Here is a 17,299-nt window from a genome sequence, read left to right as displayed (position 1 = left end):
ACATTGGCACCCTATGATTAAATATAAAATCCATCCTTAGAAAACTGGTTTGATATATTCTCACATGTGGTTTCATGTTGTTCTTCTTTCCCAAAACAACAATATTTGGCTATGGCTCTATTTAAGTTGCCATTCCCCTCTCCCCTCTGGGTCAAAAAAATACCACATCGTGATGCACATTCATTTTTGGGTGAATAGTAAAATATGACCAATGAGGTTATTTTTAGTTTGTATAACTCTAAATGAATTGTACAGATGGGTCCCAAATTATCAGGAAACTATTCTTTTTTGGCACTTGTTTTACCTTGGTTAATGTGAGGCACACTGAGGATCAAACCCCTGATCCTTGGGAGTAGAGGCTAGAGACTTGTAGCTGAAGCCACAGGAGCTGTATAGTTAAAGTAGTTTATCCTCTGGACAGCAGAAAAGAAAAAGGCCCTAGAGGAACCCATTGCACAGCATTTGGTCTCCAGTTAAAGAGGACTCCCCCTCTCATTCAGGTCCTTTGTGGGTATGTCTTGCCTTCTGCTGCCCAGATAACTATTCACCGGCTTCTGTCTTGGCTGCAGCTCAGCTGTAGGTTTTTACAATCTGTTGCTGATGATCATGGGTTTTGGTCCCCAGTGAATCTGACAGTCAAATGGAGTAAGACTCTCTTGGGATCCACCATGTTGAAACTTTTTGACAAGGAGCCAAACGAGCCTATCCCCAATATTTGGTTTAAGAGACAGAGAAAGCAGAGCAAACTCAAGGCTCAGGTACAGAGTTAGGGGTTGCAAAGGATGGGCAAACTGGATGGGCAAACTAAGTGCTTTTTACATGTTTTGAGTATAAGTTTCTGAATTAAAATTGCAAAATCTAAATGACGTGAAAAATAATGACATGCATTTTGTATTAAATAAAATGCTTTGATAGAAAACAATTTTTTGATTTGCAGATTAAAACTATTTTGAGTGGCTTCATCATTCGAGGGTACTTGGGCAAGTGGACTCTGATGATTAAGACCATCACTCTGGTCCTGGCAGTGGCATCAGGTCTGAGCTTAGGGAAGGAGGGCCCTTTGGTACATGTTGCCTGTTGTTGTGGGAATATTTTTTCCTACTTATTTCCAAAATACAGCAAAAATGAAGCAAAGAAAAGAGAGGTAAGTCCTTGTTACTGATGGACTTAAGTGCATAATATGTAATTTCCTGTGCGGCTGTAATAAATAAAAGACCAGTAGAACATTAACCTTTCAAGGTCTTTACCTGTTCTCATCTACTATGTTACTATGTAGGTAGAATAACTATCATTTTTAGCTAGAATTTATATATTTTCATGGGTTCTAAATAGAGTAGGATCCCAATTATCAAGACTGATCTGGAGAGTTTAATATATGGCACCAGCTAAAACCAAATACAGTACAGATTCTGTTAGGATCTGTTCTAGTTCTTAAGGACTAGCCAGTAGTTTTGTGGTAATTTGAGCCTTCTGCTTAATTTTGGTCACAAATAAGATTTAAAGCCCTCAAAAGCTTTAAAGCAGGCTTATCCAAGTTCAGTCCTCAAGGGCTGCAAGCAGGCCAGGTTTTCAGGATATTCCTAATGAATATGCATGAGAGATTTGTTTACAGTTGGTGTACTGCGCATGCACATGTTTCTTGTATGTATTCATTAGGGATATCCTGAAAACCTGATCTTCTTGCTGCCCTTGAGGACTGAAATTAGATAAGCCTGCTTTAAAGAATGATTGTAGAAGTGTCAAGACTTACTACATTTTCAGATAAGGTGATGTTCGGAATCACTTGTGGCATCTCTTGCGCTCACCACTACCCACTCCCCCTGCTGTCTAGTGCAGGCCTCGACACACTTTTTTAGGATCTAGGAGCCAGACTCAGAACAACAGGAATTATTTAGGCACATTGTAAATCACACATTCATATTTGCTTTTTCTGATATACAAGCTATATATTACAGTGGCAGTGAATGAGTAGATAGGAAGCTATGTTGCTACCTGTTGCCACCCACCTACAACCTATCTGGCAATAGAGTGAGACTTTAGGCTGTAGTTGCTGAGGCAATGGAAGAGAGTCTAAAGCTGCAGCTGCTAAGGGTAGACTGTCAGGGCAGTGCACCCACCCACCCACCTATCCCCAGAAACTGCAGCCATAACCTTTCTCCTTTGCATACCTGCCCCCAGCAGTTGCAGGTTTTAAACCTTCCCCATTTCTTGTCTACCCATCATCTTCAACCTAAAGCATCTCATCACTTACCCAGCCACCCCAGCAGCAACATTGGTGTCATATCCCTGCCCTCAGCAGCAGCCTTTCTAGATCTCTCTCCCCCACAGGCAGTAGCCTCACAATACCTCCTCCCCCTCCCCCCAAAAAAAGAATCTGGAGAAGCTTCTCTGAACTCATCTACCCCCTCCCTCAGCAACACAAGGACCCTGTGCTTACTCCCTCCCACCCCTAGCAACGGAAGCACCCTGCTTTCACTCCCTCCTCCCCCAGCATATGACACCAAGCACTGTCCCTCCTCCCTGGCTCACTATAGAGACATTCAGAAGGAAAGGAGAACAGCTGTGTGTCAGGCAGCAACCTTTTCTGCCGCACATTGCTGAAAGTAAAATTTGAACCACACAGTACAAGTTTTACTTTCAGCACTGGGAGGCAGAAGAGGAGGTTGTTGCCTTACACACAGCTGTTCTCCTTTTCTTCTTCTTGTTTTTGGGCTGGGCCTGCATGGGTGGGAGAGGTAGGAGAGAGATGTTATATGTGTGTGTGTGTGAGCACACAGGTGCATCGGACGTTTGTTGAGCCCTGGTCTAGTGCCACCAGTGAGACAGAGAATATGGGGCACCAATGTTGTTGGGGTCAAGGGTGAGAGCTGCAGTTGCTGTAAATGTTGTACCAGTATCTGCACAAGCCTCCCCACTCTCCCACTCACTCCAGCAGGCTTTCTCAGCCTTTGTGAGGCCAGTTGGTTGCAGTTTTCAGGGCTGCCTTGACCTTTGTTCCCATCAGTCCAGGATGCCAGTCCTGCTACCAGCTAGGCAGCCTCAAGGCCTGTGCTAGACATTTCTTCCATCCCAGGTGGCCTCTGGAACCACATAGTGCATACCTTCAGACATCACTTATTCAGATGTTTGATCTCCCTCTGATAAAATGATTTTGTCTGTAATGAAAAGAAAGGTTTGATGTATTACTAGATCCTGCAGTGCCTGCTAGAGTGTATCTGTTAATGCTGTGGTACAAGTTTTTAAAGCTAAGGGGGAAAGACTATGGAGATTAGTTGATAAAATTTGCTTTTTTATATTTTTATTTTGCCTGTCACTAACAATTCCTCCTTTAAACCCCAATCTTTAAGTTCCCAAAGCACAAAGCAAAATAGTGTTCACTTACCAGAGAAATGTCCTCTTCTCTCAGAACTTCTCAGAACACTGAACAGAAATATTTGTTTAGCAGTTCAGCTTTACCCTTATCAGCTTCTACATATTCCTCCCCCTCAGCCTTGAGCCTCACAATGCTATTATGGCAGTTCTTCCTCCTGTCACTTGCGTATCTAAAAAATGTCTTGTCCCCCCAATTTTACCATATTGGCTATCATTTCCTCCGTTTGCCTCTTTGCTTTCCTGACAGCTTTTCCAGGTATTTTTGTCTGTCTTCCTCTTTCCGAGTTATCTTATAATGTATAAAGGCTAACCTTTTTTCCTTTACCTTTTCAGCTACTATGTTTAAGAACCAGAGCTGCCTTCTTTTCCTCAATTTTCTAACATAGAAATTTGTCGCCTTTAGGAGAGCTCCTTTCAGTTTTGCCCATTGATGTTCTGCTTCCTTTAGCTGTTCCCATCCAACTAATTCTCAGCAAAGTTAGTTCTTTTGAAATCTAGGACCTTCAGTCTCGAATAAACCTTCTCCTCTTGTGTCTTAATATTAAACCACACCATGTTATGTGCTGCAAAACTTATTATATAGTCCTGTTATTTTGCACTAAAGTTTAGTAAAGAGAGAGTGAAATAAGGTGATGATTATGATGTTAATTGTTGGCTGTTGGAAATTGGCATGTTTCAGAGTCCAGCTTCTAATTTCACTTTTCCTTTCTAGGTACTATCAGCAGCTTCAGCAGCAGGAGTATCTGTTGCTTTTGGAGCTCCAATAGGTGGTGTTCTGTTTAGTTTGGAAGAGGTATGTATTCATGTAACATATGTGTGACTTTTATAGACTTCACATTCATGGTGGAATTTTTATACCTCTTGATGCGCAGAGCATCTAGTATATTTAAGACTAACCATCTGTATCTTTGTAAAGGTAAGAGGGAAAGGGTATCATCTACAAAGATACAAAGAGGGAAAAAGTATCATCCACAAAGGGAAGAGGGAAAGGGGATGGGACTTGATATACTGCTTCTCTGTGGTTATAATCAAAGCGGTTTACATATTATATACAGGTGCTTGTTTTGTTTGGAGCAATGATTAAGTGACTTGCCCAGAGTCAGAAGGAGCTCCAGTGGGAATTGAACCCAGTTCCCCCAGGATCTCGGGCTACTGCACTAACCACTAAGCTACTCCTCCACCATGTGCCATAGTATGCTCTTGACTTCTTTTTTTTGTCTTTCTGTCTCCATCAACAAGCAGAGGTATTGCAGCTTACATGACTGGGTGACATCATCCTTTTGCGGCTTAAAATTATAAAAAATAACACAAAAATGTGAATGGAGCATAGCATCTCTTCCCAGAGGACACTCCTGGGACTGATATAGTGGCAGGACTAGCTCCCTTTCCCAATCAAAACCGTCACCCACCAGAAATCAAATCATGGAGGTAGCCTCGCTGCATGCTGGCAGACTGGATGCTGCCTCCATACCAGCTCTTGGCATGGATGAACACTGATGCTCCTTCACACTGACAACACCCAGGCCGCCTTCTCTCTCTCTCTCTCTCTCTCTCTCTCTCTCTCTCTCTCTCTCTCTCTCTATGCTATGTGAGGGACTACAGAGCATGGGGCTCTCTTGCAGCAGAAGCGCATGGGAGAAGTTAAACCTACTACTCTGACTCTGCTCCCATTCCTGCAGTCCAAATCCTTGGACTGTGGGACACAAAAAACAAATTAAAAAAAGACAAGTCTGAGCACCTGAGTGGAAGAGTAGCCTAGTGGTTAGTGCAGCAGACTTTGATCCTGGGGAACTGGGTTTGATTCCCACTGCAGCTCCTTGTGACTCTGGGCAAGTCACGTAACCCTCCATTGCCCCAGGTACAAATAAGTACCTGTGTATACTATGTAAACTGCCAAAAAACCACAAAGGCAGTATATGCCTTCCCCCTTTCCCTTTATAGATCCAAACTCTTTAGGTAAGGGCAAACATAAGTCCATTTCCTTTAAATGGGCACTGCACCCAATGAGCAAACAGCAACTGTGCCCTCTTAAAGGGGCCCTGCAGCCAGTATAGCAACAATAATTGCCAAAAGAGACTGGTCCTAAAGGAGTTTTCTCTAACCTCACCCCCTAAAATATACAGTGTGCCCCTGGACACTCTGGCTGACTGCACCATGCCTACTGTTCACCTGGTTCAGTGGTTTCCAAAGCTGGTCGTGGAGACACCCCAGCCAGTCAGATTTTCAGGCTATCCACAATGAATATTCATGAGAGAGATTTGCATGCAATGGAGGCAGTACATGCAAATCTCTCTTATGAATATTTTATTGGGGATATCCTGAAAATATGACTGGCTGGAGTGCCTCCAGGACCAGGTTTGGGAATCGCTGCCCTAGATATTTGCTCAGCTTCACCAGCTACCCCGACCACCCTTCTCTTCTGTGCTATAGCTTCTGCAGAAATTCATCCTAGATAGCACTCCCCTCCTTCAGAAGTCTTCTCAGACTTCTCCTGTGCTACCTTAGAAACTTCAAATCACACTCGTGCCACAAGCTGCTTCAGCTTTGTCTTAGGGTTCTTCGCCTTCCAACTCGAGTCCTGTGAACTACTCCTGGGACAAGAAGAAGATGGTTTTTCAGAAGGCCAAGGCAATGGCTTATCACTAGGAAGGCCATTTGGGATTTTTGAAGCTCCTTCAATCTCTGAAGAGCTGCCATCTCTGACCCCTTAGAAGTGCCTCAGGATCCCCCCAGGCATTGAAGAGGACAATAACTCCTATCCAGATTTTCTTCAAAAGATTATTAAAGTTCTGCCCCCCCCCCCCCCCCAGACTGCTCTCATCACACAGCATAAACAAGACTTCAGAACTATGTCTCTCAGTGCTCCTAAAGAAGTTCTTGGCCTGCCAAACCATCAGTCCTCCATGATCTTCAGCTTAAGATTTGACAAATGCCACTTACTACTCAACCTACTTCCATATATCTACATCAATGATTTTCAACCTTTTTTCATCTTACGGCACATTTACAAGGGGCAAAAATTGTCAAGGCACACCACTGGAATCTAACCCATACCTGCCCATCCATGCAAGTGATCTCCATCCCCACCCGTACCCCTCTTGCCACGTCCCTCTCATGCGGTAAAGGGAAGTTGTTTTAGAAGGAAGGATTCTAGGGCTGGCCTTAGGAAGGCCTGTTCTAATGGCTGTTGGCAGCCGCAAAGTTTGTACAATTGTGGCAGAGAGGAGAGAGACCCAAGGGGTGGGAGGAAGAAGATAGTGAGGTAAATCCAGACCTGGGGGGGGGGAGTGTGCTGATTCTGTTTGGGGTGGCAAGGCAATTTTTGGGGCTGGCACTTGCCACACCGTAGTGATGCCTGTGACCAGGAGGGGAGTCCCACTGCACACCGGTTGAGAAATGGTGGTCTAGATCTTAAATACAAGTTTCACCCTACTCCAGGTCACATACATTAACAGATTCCTCACCAATCTGCAATGTAGGAAACTGCTTTGAAGAAGGTTAGTGGTACCGGAATGTAGGCAAACGTTCAACCTGTGAAGGAACAGAAAATGTTAGATATAGCTTGTAAAATATATCAGGAGGCAGTGCTTAACCTCAGGATTGCAGCCCATCGGCTCCAATTCCTCCACTACCATCACTGTTTGATCCAAAAATTAATGGATATTGCATATTCTCCAGATACGTGGCAAGAGCAATATCTTGACTCTGGACATGCAAGATTGTGGTTTCAGCCTCATCTATATAACCTACGATACTTATGCTGCCTCACGCACCTCGACAATTACTGTTGGGGCACGCAGAAGTATATAGCTTTAGACCTTGGAGACCAGGGAAGAGATCTCCATGACCATCTTGCTAATGCTCCCTGTCTTGGAGAAAATTTCTTTTGCACTGTTCTGAAGAAGTAAGAGAGAGCCATATTCTCAGGCTCACTATTCTTATAAATGGTTCTAGCCTTAAGCAAGTCTTGCCCAACAACAGCAAAAACCACTAGAGCACAAATGGGCAACCACATTATCGGTTTCAGCAAACCCCTCCCAGAGTTTTTGACAATCCACCTGTAAGGAGCAGATTCATGTTTTTTTCAGTGAGGCATGACAATCCATTGCCATGGACAAGTGGGTCCTCAAACTTATCAGCCAAGGATACAGAATAAACTTCTCTAAGCTCTCTCCCTCCCTCCCCCCCCCCCAACCTCCCAAAAAGCCCACCAGCACCCCCTTTCATTACCTTGCTATCCTGACTTCAGAAGGTGAACTCTGTCATGAAGGCACATTTAATGGAGCTGGTGCCTCATGCTTAGTGGGGTTTGGGCTTTTACTTGGGGTGGGGTGGGGGCTTGGACCCATTCTGACCTATTAGAGCTCAATAAGTTTGTCTGGAAGGAGAAGTTCAAAATGAACTCACAGTTGCCCCATAACTCAATGCTAATGATTTGTTAGCCTCTCTATATCTCAGTGATTCCTATATGCACATGCCCATCCATCTACATCGCTGGCAGTTCTTGCAGTTCACATTCTCAACAATCACTTATATACAAGATCCCCAGTTTCAGACTCTCCTCTGCTCCCTGAGTATTCACCAAGTGCATGGCAGTAGTAGCCACCCATCTTCACAGGAGAAACCACTTTGTTTTCCCCCTATCCTAGACAATTGATTGGTATTGAGGGAGACAGTACATGCCACCCTCAGTACCATTCAGGCCACCTTTGCCAATCTTCAAAACCTTGTATTTCTCATCAGTGACTCCAAATTTACTTTGTTGCCATGCCAAGGGATCTGCTACTTAAGTGCCATTAAGCTATACCTTATCAAAGACAGAAAGCAAACCATCCAAGAGTTTTGCTTACATCTGCAGAGACCCACCTCTCCAGCTGCCCAGGGCACATGTTATTAACGGTTCAAATTTGTTTTATTTGCAAGACTCCACGTGCAACCACTTCACTGGCCCCTTATTCTTGAATGAGGTCAGCATCCCAACACCTCCCCACCAGAATTCCTCTCACACAGCTGGGCAGAAATTCTCTCAGCTTGTGGCAGAATGATTTAATTTTCTCCAATGGCTGCCCTTTTCACAGGCCACTTTGCACCATCACCTTAACCATATATGCTTCCTTGATGTGATGGGGAGCTCACATTTTAGAGATTTATTTATTTATGACACTTATACCCCACATTTTCCCATGCAATTTTGAGTTTAATGTGGCTAAGAAGCTAAAGGGAAGTCATTACAATATATGAAACAAAATACATAAATCCACACACCAATAAGAAGAGAATCGTAAATATATAAAGAATTCAGTAATAAAGCATAATGGATCAAACATAACCATTTACCTCTATTCAGGAATCCTAGACTGCCCCAATTTGATTGACTGCATACTTTGTCCTTTAGATTGTAAGCTCATTTGAGCAGGGACTGTCCTTCCTTGTTAGATTGTACAGCGCTGCCTGACCCTGGTAGCACTTTAGAAATGTTAAGTAGTAGTAGAAGGAGGAAATTAGGCACCAGGAGCAACTGACAGAATTTTTTTGAAAAGGAAAGATTTCAAAAACTTATGAAAAACCAAATAATCGTGTTGGGATCTTATATTATCTTATACAAAACTAAAATACGTAATGGACATAACACATCCCTTATGTGGCTGTACCACATGAACTTTATTCTTACCACATCAATCTGTATTTGTTTACACCAGAGTCTGCAAACGCCTCTCCGGTACTATGTAAGCCACATTGAGCCTGCAAATAGGTGGGAAAATGTGGGATAGAAATGTAACAAATATTTTTCAGCAAGGAATTCCACCATTTAGTACTTCGGTATGAAAAAGAAGCTGAATATATAGATTTATAAACTACTTTCTTACAAAAATCCACACTGGACCATCAATACTCACCAGAAACAATTACAAAATTAATCAAATTTTTTTAACTCACAACTACTTCCGCTTTAACAATATCTATCTATCTACAAATAATGGGCACTGCAATGGGCACCAGGACAGCACCCCAATATGCCAACCTTTTTATGGCTGAGCTGGAAGAGACATTTCTGAATACATACCAGACCAAACCTCTAAAATACTACCAGTACATCGATGACATTTTTATGATTTGGACGGGGGGGGGGGAAGAAACTCTGAAACAATTTTACTATTCCTTCAATACATACCATCCTACAATCAGAATCAAAATTGACTACTCCCCAGAAAAAGTCAATTTTTTGGACACCACAGTCTCAATCAGTGATGGCTGTATACAAACATCAATATACAAGAAACCCACAGACAGATGCAGCTACCTCCTCAACTCCAGCTTCCACCCTTCACATACAAAAAGATCCATTATTTACAGCCAAGCCACAAGATACCACCATATCTGCTCGGACCAAGAGGATAGGGACAGACACCTTGAAACCCTGACTGCATCCTTCAAACAGGCTACAACCCCAAAATAATCTCCAAGAATATTGCCTCCTCCCTCAAAACACCCAGGGAAAATCTGCTACAGTACAAAGAAAAAAAAAGCCACAGACAGAATTCCCCTTGTAGTGACATACAACCCAGAGCTGGAGAAACTGAGGAAAATCATAAGAGACCTACAGCCCTTACTCCAGGAGGATGAATTACTGAAAGAGATATTCCCATCCCCACCAGTGCTGGCCTTCCGACAGCCACCAAACTTAAAACACAAGCTGATCAGAAGTAAACTCCCAACACAGACTGAAAAAGAAAAGGGCATGTTTCCCTGTAACACATCCAGCTGCAAGCTATGCCAAAACATTTCACAAGACCCCACAGTCATTCACAAGGGAAAAATATTCAACATAAAGGACTATTTTACATGCTCATCTTCCAATGTGGTATATATCATTCAGTGTAAAAAATGTAACGAAGGATGCTATATTGGAGAAACAGGCCAGATGCTTAAGACAAGATTCAATCTGCACAGACATCACATGAAAATAGCCGGTGCCAGTCAAGCCCCCACCTCTGTGGGCCAACACTTTACAAGACCAGAACACTGCACCAGTGATTTCACAGTAAGAATACTGAAAAGTAATTTTAAAACAATACAGGAACGTAAGACCTTTGAAATAAGAATGATTGAATATTTTAACACCCAACAGATAGGACTTAATAAGGATCTGGGTTTTCTAACCCATTATAAACCATAAAGTTGTATTTCTCTGTTTACTTCTCTGTTTATTACCCTCCTCTCACCTACCAACACCCATCCTGTTAAAATATCAGTGAAATGCTTTGATGTCTCCATGCATACCTCCACCCTCCCACTCTGTCAGACTGTCAAAGTAATGCTTTGATGTTTCTCTTATATATACTATCTGCTACCACATTTGCTTATTTCCGATCTGACGAAGAAGGGCAACCTTCGAAAGCTAATCCAATAAAAAAGGTGGTATCTTATTTTCTTTTCCAAGTTTTATTTTGTTTGATTTCTATTGATAACCTTACAAGTAGGAAAATGAAGACGCAGGTAGTCTCTTGCACCAAAGATTGAATTGCGAGAAGGCAAAGTAACAAGGTGTAACATATAGTTAGGGGCAATACCATACAAAATCTGATGCAAAGTCCAGGCTCTTTACACATCAGCTGGAGCTTTGAGTAGTACATCTGGCTCTACAGACCATTTAGAACAGGATATACCACCTAACCATCCTAATATGGACTGACACCTAAGTCACTATGTTCTACATCAACAAGCAGAGCAGGTCAGGAGGTATGCAGCTGTGTTGAAGTGCCATCAAGATGTGGAGCCTGGCACTTACTTTGGGAGCCATGCTTCAGGCCACGTACCTTCATGGAGAACTGAATTTGTTATGCATTTTTGTATCCCCCTGTTATCCAAAATCAAGTTTGGGTTCAATGTGGCTTACAATGTATATTTTGGTGAAATGACAATAGTATTTTACAGTTAGGATGTGGAGAGGACATCGATAGCTTGTGTAATTAGCTATAGAATTTTTTGAAGAGGTAGGTTTTCAGTTCTTTGCTGAACTGAAGATAGATAGTGATGCTTCTTGTGGCTTTTGGTATTGCGTTCCACCATTTGGAACCAAGGTAGCAAAATCCTGCTGTGTAGATGGTTTTGTAGGTTATGTTTCTGCAGTTGGGTAGATGAAGAAGTAGGTAACCTCTGGTTTCTGGGCTTTTATTTATTGAGGATAGTTCTATCATGTCTAGCATATATTCAGGTGCCATTCCAAATAGTATCTTGAAATGAGGGTGCTAGCTTTGAAGAGTAGTTGTGCCTTGATTGGAAGCCAGTATAGTATTTCAAACAGTGGGGCAGCTCTTTTGTATTTCAACTTCTTGAATATCACTCTTGCTGCAGTGTTTTGAATGGTTTGCAATTTTCCTTGCACCAGACGTATGCTGCATTACAGTAGTCTAGTTGTGATAGTAATGTTGATAGTATCATCCGGAATGATTGTCTAGGAAAATAGTCTCTTATCCTCAGTTTCCATAGTGTTCTGAAGCATTTTGATGTTACTGCTGATATTTGACTGTCCAGTGATAGATGTTTATTGAGAATAATTACCAGTATTTTTAGTTGTGTTTTCATTTGGCATGGTTGGTTGTGAAATTTTGGTGAGATTTGGGGTTGTGTGGGCTGCATAGAACCAGGAATTTGGTTTTGTCTCTGAGTTTGGAAGAAGTTGCACAGTTTTCCATGAGGTCCAGGCCTTTTTTTACTTTATACAGTATTTCTGAGATACTGTTGTTGAAAGGTGTGTAGATGGTGACATCATATGTGTATATGAATGGGTTGAAGCCCATTAATTCCAGCTTTTTGCTAAGTAATGCCATCATTACATTGAACAGTATTGGTGATAATGGAGAAGTGGTACCCCACACTCAGAGATCCAAGAGGCTGATATCTGGTTAGACATCTTTACAATGTAGGATCTAGTATTTAGGAAACCATTGAACCATGCTGCCACTGCTCAGCTGATTCCAATGTTGTTGAGCAGGGCCATTAGTGTTGTGTGATCTACTAGATCAAACGCACTTGACATATCAAATTGTAGTAGTAATATATTTTTGTCCTTAGCTTATTAAGCTTCTGAACTTCGTTATCAGTGCTGTTTTGTGGTCTGAAACCTGATTGGGAGTTATGAAGGATTGAAAATTGTCAAGTACTACTATTTAACATTTCTAAAGCGCTACTAGGGTTATGCAGCACTGTACAATTTAACATAGAAGGACAGTCCCTGCTCAAAGAGCTTACAATCTAAAGGACAAATGTACAGTCAGTCAAGTGGGGGCAGTCAAATTGGGGCAGTCTAGGTTTCCTGAAAGGTATAAAGGTTAGGTGCTGAAAGCAACATTGACGAAGTGGGCTTTGAGCAAGGATTTGAAGATGGGTAGGGAGGGGGCTTGGCGTAAGGGCTCAGGAAGTTTATTCCAGGCATAGGGTGAGGCGAGGCAGAATGGGCGGAGCCTGGAGTTGGCGGTGGTGGAGAAGGGTACTGAGAGGAGGGATTTGTCCTGTGAGCGGAGGTTTCGGGCGGGAACGTAAGGGGAGATGAGGGTAGAGAGGTAGGGAGGGGCTGCAGACTGAGTGCATTTGTAGGTGAGAAGGAGAAGCTTGAACTGTATGCGGTATCTGATCGGAAGCCAGTGAAGTGACCTGAGGAGAGGGGTGATATGAGTATATTGGTTCAGGTGGAATATAAGACGTGCAGCAGAGTTCTGAACGGATTGAAGGGGGGATAGATGGTTAAGTGGGAGACCAGTGAGTAGTAGGCTGCAGTAGTCAAGGCGAGAGGTAATGAGAGCATGGATGAGAGTTCGGGTGATGTGCTCAGAGATGAAAGGGCAAATTTTGCTGATGTTGAAGAGGAAGAAGCGACAGGTCTTGGCTGTCTGCTGGATATGCAAAGAGAAGAAGAGGGAGGAGTCGAAGATGACTTCGAGGTTGCGGGCGGATGAGACGGGAAGGATGAGGGTGTTATCAACTGAGATCGAGAGCGGAGGAAGAGGAGAAGAGGGTTTTGGTGGAAAGACGATAAGCTCAGTCTTGGCCATGTTCAGTTTCAGGTGGCGGTTGGACATCCATGCAGCAATGTCGGATAAACAGGCCAATACCTTGGCCTGGGTCTCCGCGGTGATGTCTGGTGTGGAGAGTTACAGCTGGGTGTCATCAGCATAAAGATGATAACGGAAACCATGAGATGAGATCAGTGAGCCCAGGGAAGAGGTATAGATTGAAAAAAGAAGGGGCCCAAGGACAGATCCCTGGGGAACTCCAACAGACAGCGGGATAGGGGTGGAGGAAGATCCATGACAGTGTACTCTGAAAGTGCGGTGGGAGAGATAGGATGAGAGCCAGGGGAGGACAGAGCCCTGGAACCCAAATGAGGACAGTGTGGTAAGAAGTAAATCATGATTGACAGTGTCAAAAGCGGCGGATAGATCGAGGAGGATGAGGATGGAGTAGTGGCCTCTGGATTTGGCAAGGAACAGGTCATTACAGACTTTAGAGAGTGTTGTTTCTGTCAAGTGTAGAGGGCGAAAACCGGATTGAAGCAGATCGAGGATGGCCTGAGAGGAGAGAAAATCAAGGCAGCAGCTGTGAACGGCGCGCTCAAGTATTTTGGAGAGGAAGGGTAGGAGGGAGATGGAGCAGTAGTTGGAGGGACAGGGAGGGTCAAGTGATGGTTTTTTGAGGAGAGGTGTGACTACGGCGTGCTTGAAGGTGTCAGGGACAGTTGCAGTGGAGAGAGAGAGGTTGAGGATATGACAGATGGAGGGGGTGACAGTATGAGAGATGGTGTTAAGTAAGTTGGTAGGGATGGGATCAGAGGAACAAGTGGTGCATTTTGAGGAGGAAAGCAGGAGGGCGGTTTCCTCCTCTGTGATATCAGGAAAGGAGGAGAAAGAGGCCAGGGTTGGCTGGTTGAGGGAGAGGGTTGAAGGGTGAAGGGGAGGAGGTGGCTTGGTAGTGAACTCAAGGTTGATCTTTTGCACCTTGTCACGGAAGTAGTCAGCCAGTGATTGAGGAGAGAGTGAGGAGGGGGTGGGAGCGGAGGGCACTTTGAGGAGGGAGTTACGGGTGGCGAAGAGACGACGAGGGTTGGAGCTGAGAGAATTGGTCAAATCAATGTAGTAGTCCTGTTTGGCAAGGAATAGGGAGGACTGGAAGGAGGATAGCATGAATTTGTAATGAAGGAAATCTGAATGGGTGCGAGATTTCCTCCAGAGGCGTTCAGCAGATCGGGCGCAGGAGCAAAGGTAACAGATGCAAGGGGTCAACCAAGGCTGGGGAATAGTACATCTTGTGGGGCGGGAGATGGATGGTGCGAGGTTGTCCAGAGCAGAGGAGAGAGTGGCATTGTAAGCGGAGACAGCCTTGTCGACAGACTCGGAGGACATGATGGAGGGGACTAATGGAATACAAGTACTACAAGACCCTCCATTGTTTTGGTCAATAGTAGTATTGAGACCACTGGTCTGTAGTTTGTGATATTGGTGATCTTGCTAGTTGTGTTTTTGTAGATTGGGGTGAGTACGATGTTGCCTTTGTCTGTTGGGAATTGCCCTTTTGAAAACATGTATGTGATGTGTTTTGTGAAGCATTTGATGAACCAGTCCAGTGGGTCTTTCATCATATAGTTGGGGCAGTTGTCTATTAGGCAGAATGAATGTGCGCATTTTGGCAATAATGGCTTTACTGTGTTTAGTTTGGGTGATTTGAAGAAGGACCATGGTGTGGATGTCGTCGGTTTCGCATTCTTGTAAGAAGCCTATGATGGATGTTTGTGATTTCGCAAGGTTGGATCTTGTGTTTGCTATTTTGTGTTTAAAATGTTGTGCAAGCACATCTGCAGTTGGTGTTTCAGTTGATGCCAGTACATCTTGAGTTTTCAGTAGTTTGTGCATGAGTATGTGCTCAGCTGTAAATTCAGCCCACTAAAGTGGTCAAATTGATGGTTCGGTGACCAGGCAGATATTTAGCATCTGGGGGATTATTGGATATCGACCTCTTCACTGTGGCACACAATGGAAAGAGCAGCAGTTTTTGTTCCCTATGCTGTGCAAACCAAAGACTTGCACACAATGCTTTTGCTTTCTTCTGGGATTGAGGCCTTCTTTACACATTTCCCCCATGGGGAACAGAAGAAATGAACTGGAAATTGAATCCAGGTCCTTCAAGTTATTGTGTGGTTGTAGCACTGATGAACGCAGTTACTATGTGCTTGTTCTCTAAATTTAGGATTAGCTCATATCATATATAACATAGATATGGTGTTCAGTGCTTAATTAAAAAAAACAAGTCTTTAATCACTGAATAATATGCAGAGTCTAAAAGATTAATACAGTATTTGAGGAGCTGTTCAAATACTGACGCTGTAGGAAGACACATGCAGCTCAAACATATGGCTGTGAAGGAGTAACATCTAGAAAAATATAAATTTTCTTAAGCACAGTTTTAGGTATAGCAGAATAGGCATAAAACTCTTGCAGGAGCTTTGACATTCTTTGCAGCTGCCAGGATGTCAGTTTTGACCATGTATTTTGATAGCTAAAGTAGCACTTGTATAAAGGGACTTGCCTTAAATGTGAAAAACTAAATAAAACCTATATACAGAGTATGAGCCAGAGATACTGAAGGATTTTCTTTTTTACTTTAGTGGGGGGCAATGCTTATTACATTGGTGGTGTTTAATCTACCCAATGGATATTTCATTTTTTATTCTCATTGACTCATAGAGCTGCCCTGTGTTTTCCTCAGCTTAAAACCTTCCTATTTGGATTACAGCATTCAATTAAAATGTTTGTGATACTGTTATTTTAAGTGGTGCTCTATATATATTTTTAGATATTTCTACAAAATTGTTTTTCATCAAGCTTGGAAAGATTATGAAGAAAACACCATTTGAAGAAGTGACATTTATAATCACTTCAGTTCTGTGTAATTAATACGAGTCTCAGCATTTGAGATGTCTGCACTATTTATTTATTTATTAGGATTTATTTACCACCTCTTTGAAGGAATTCACTCAAGGTGGTGTACAGTAAAAATAGATCGAACATGAGCAGGAGGCAATTAGAGCAGTAAAAATATTCGAACAACAATACAAAGTATGGCATGGTATACTACTTCTAATGTTGTATTACCACGTGGTAATACAACATTAGAATTAGAATATTTCACCAGTGGTCCCTATCTAGGCATTATTATGGTATACTACTTACAATGACAACACAATATGTACTAGAACATTATAACTGGTAGTGAAGGGTAAGGCAAAGTTGTAACATATACAAGCACTAGCAGTTTGTTCAGTGTAATTTGCAGACAGATGCTAATTTCTGGACTGTATCTTTCTTGCTTGTCTCTTTTTGTAGGTGAGCTATTATTTCCCTTTGAAGACTTTGTGGAGGTCCTTTTTTGCTGCCTTGGTAGCTGCATTCGTTCTAAGATCAATCAATCCCTTTGGTAATAGCCGCCTGGTACTATTTTATGTGGAATACCATACCCCTTGGTACTTGTTTGAGCTGTTACCCTTTATTCTTTTGGGAGTGTTTGGTGGCCTGTGGGGAGCATTTTTTATCCGTGCAAATATTGCTTGGTGTCGTCGACGTAAAACAACAAGGTTTGGCAAGTATCCTGTCCTGGAGGTTATCGCTGTTGCAGCTATTACAGCTGTCATTGCCTTTCCAAATCCATACACCAGGCTGAACACCAGTGAGCTGATCAAAGAACTCTTCACAGACTGTGGGCCTTTGGAGTCATCCTCTCTCTGTGACTACAGAAATGATATGAATGCCAGCAAAATAGTGGATGATATCCCTGATCGTCCAGCAGGTGATGGAGTCTATTCAGCCATGTGGAAGCTTTGCTTAGCTTTAGTGTTTAAAATCATCATGACGGTTTTCACTTTTGGTATCAAGGTAGG

The 17,299-nt window shown here is 42.9% G+C and overlaps 1 protein-coding gene across 4 annotated transcripts in view; it reads left to right on the top strand.

The window, feature by feature from the left end:
- CLCN3 (chloride voltage-gated channel 3) overlaps positions 1-17,299 on the top strand; it is a 215,168-nt gene that overhangs the window by 154,022 nt on the left and 43,847 nt on the right. For all 4 annotated transcript variants that reach the window (XM_030191558.1, XM_030191554.1, XM_030191559.1 and 1 more), the window contains 3 exons: positions 938-1,144; positions 4,085-4,165; positions 16,749-17,294. In XM_030191558.1, the coding sequence (XP_030047418.1) occupies positions 938-1,144; positions 4,085-4,165; positions 16,749-17,294 (834 nt within the window). The remainder of the gene's footprint in view (positions 1-937; positions 1,145-4,084; positions 4,166-16,748; positions 17,295-17,299) is intronic.

This window comes from Microcaecilia unicolor, chromosome 2 (genome assembly GCF_901765095.1).
Source record: "Microcaecilia unicolor chromosome 2, aMicUni1.1, whole genome shotgun sequence".
In the NCBI taxonomy this organism is placed as follows: Eukaryota; Metazoa; Chordata; class Amphibia; order Gymnophiona; family Siphonopidae; genus Microcaecilia; species Microcaecilia unicolor.
This window is presented reverse-complemented; position numbering and strand designations above follow the sequence as displayed.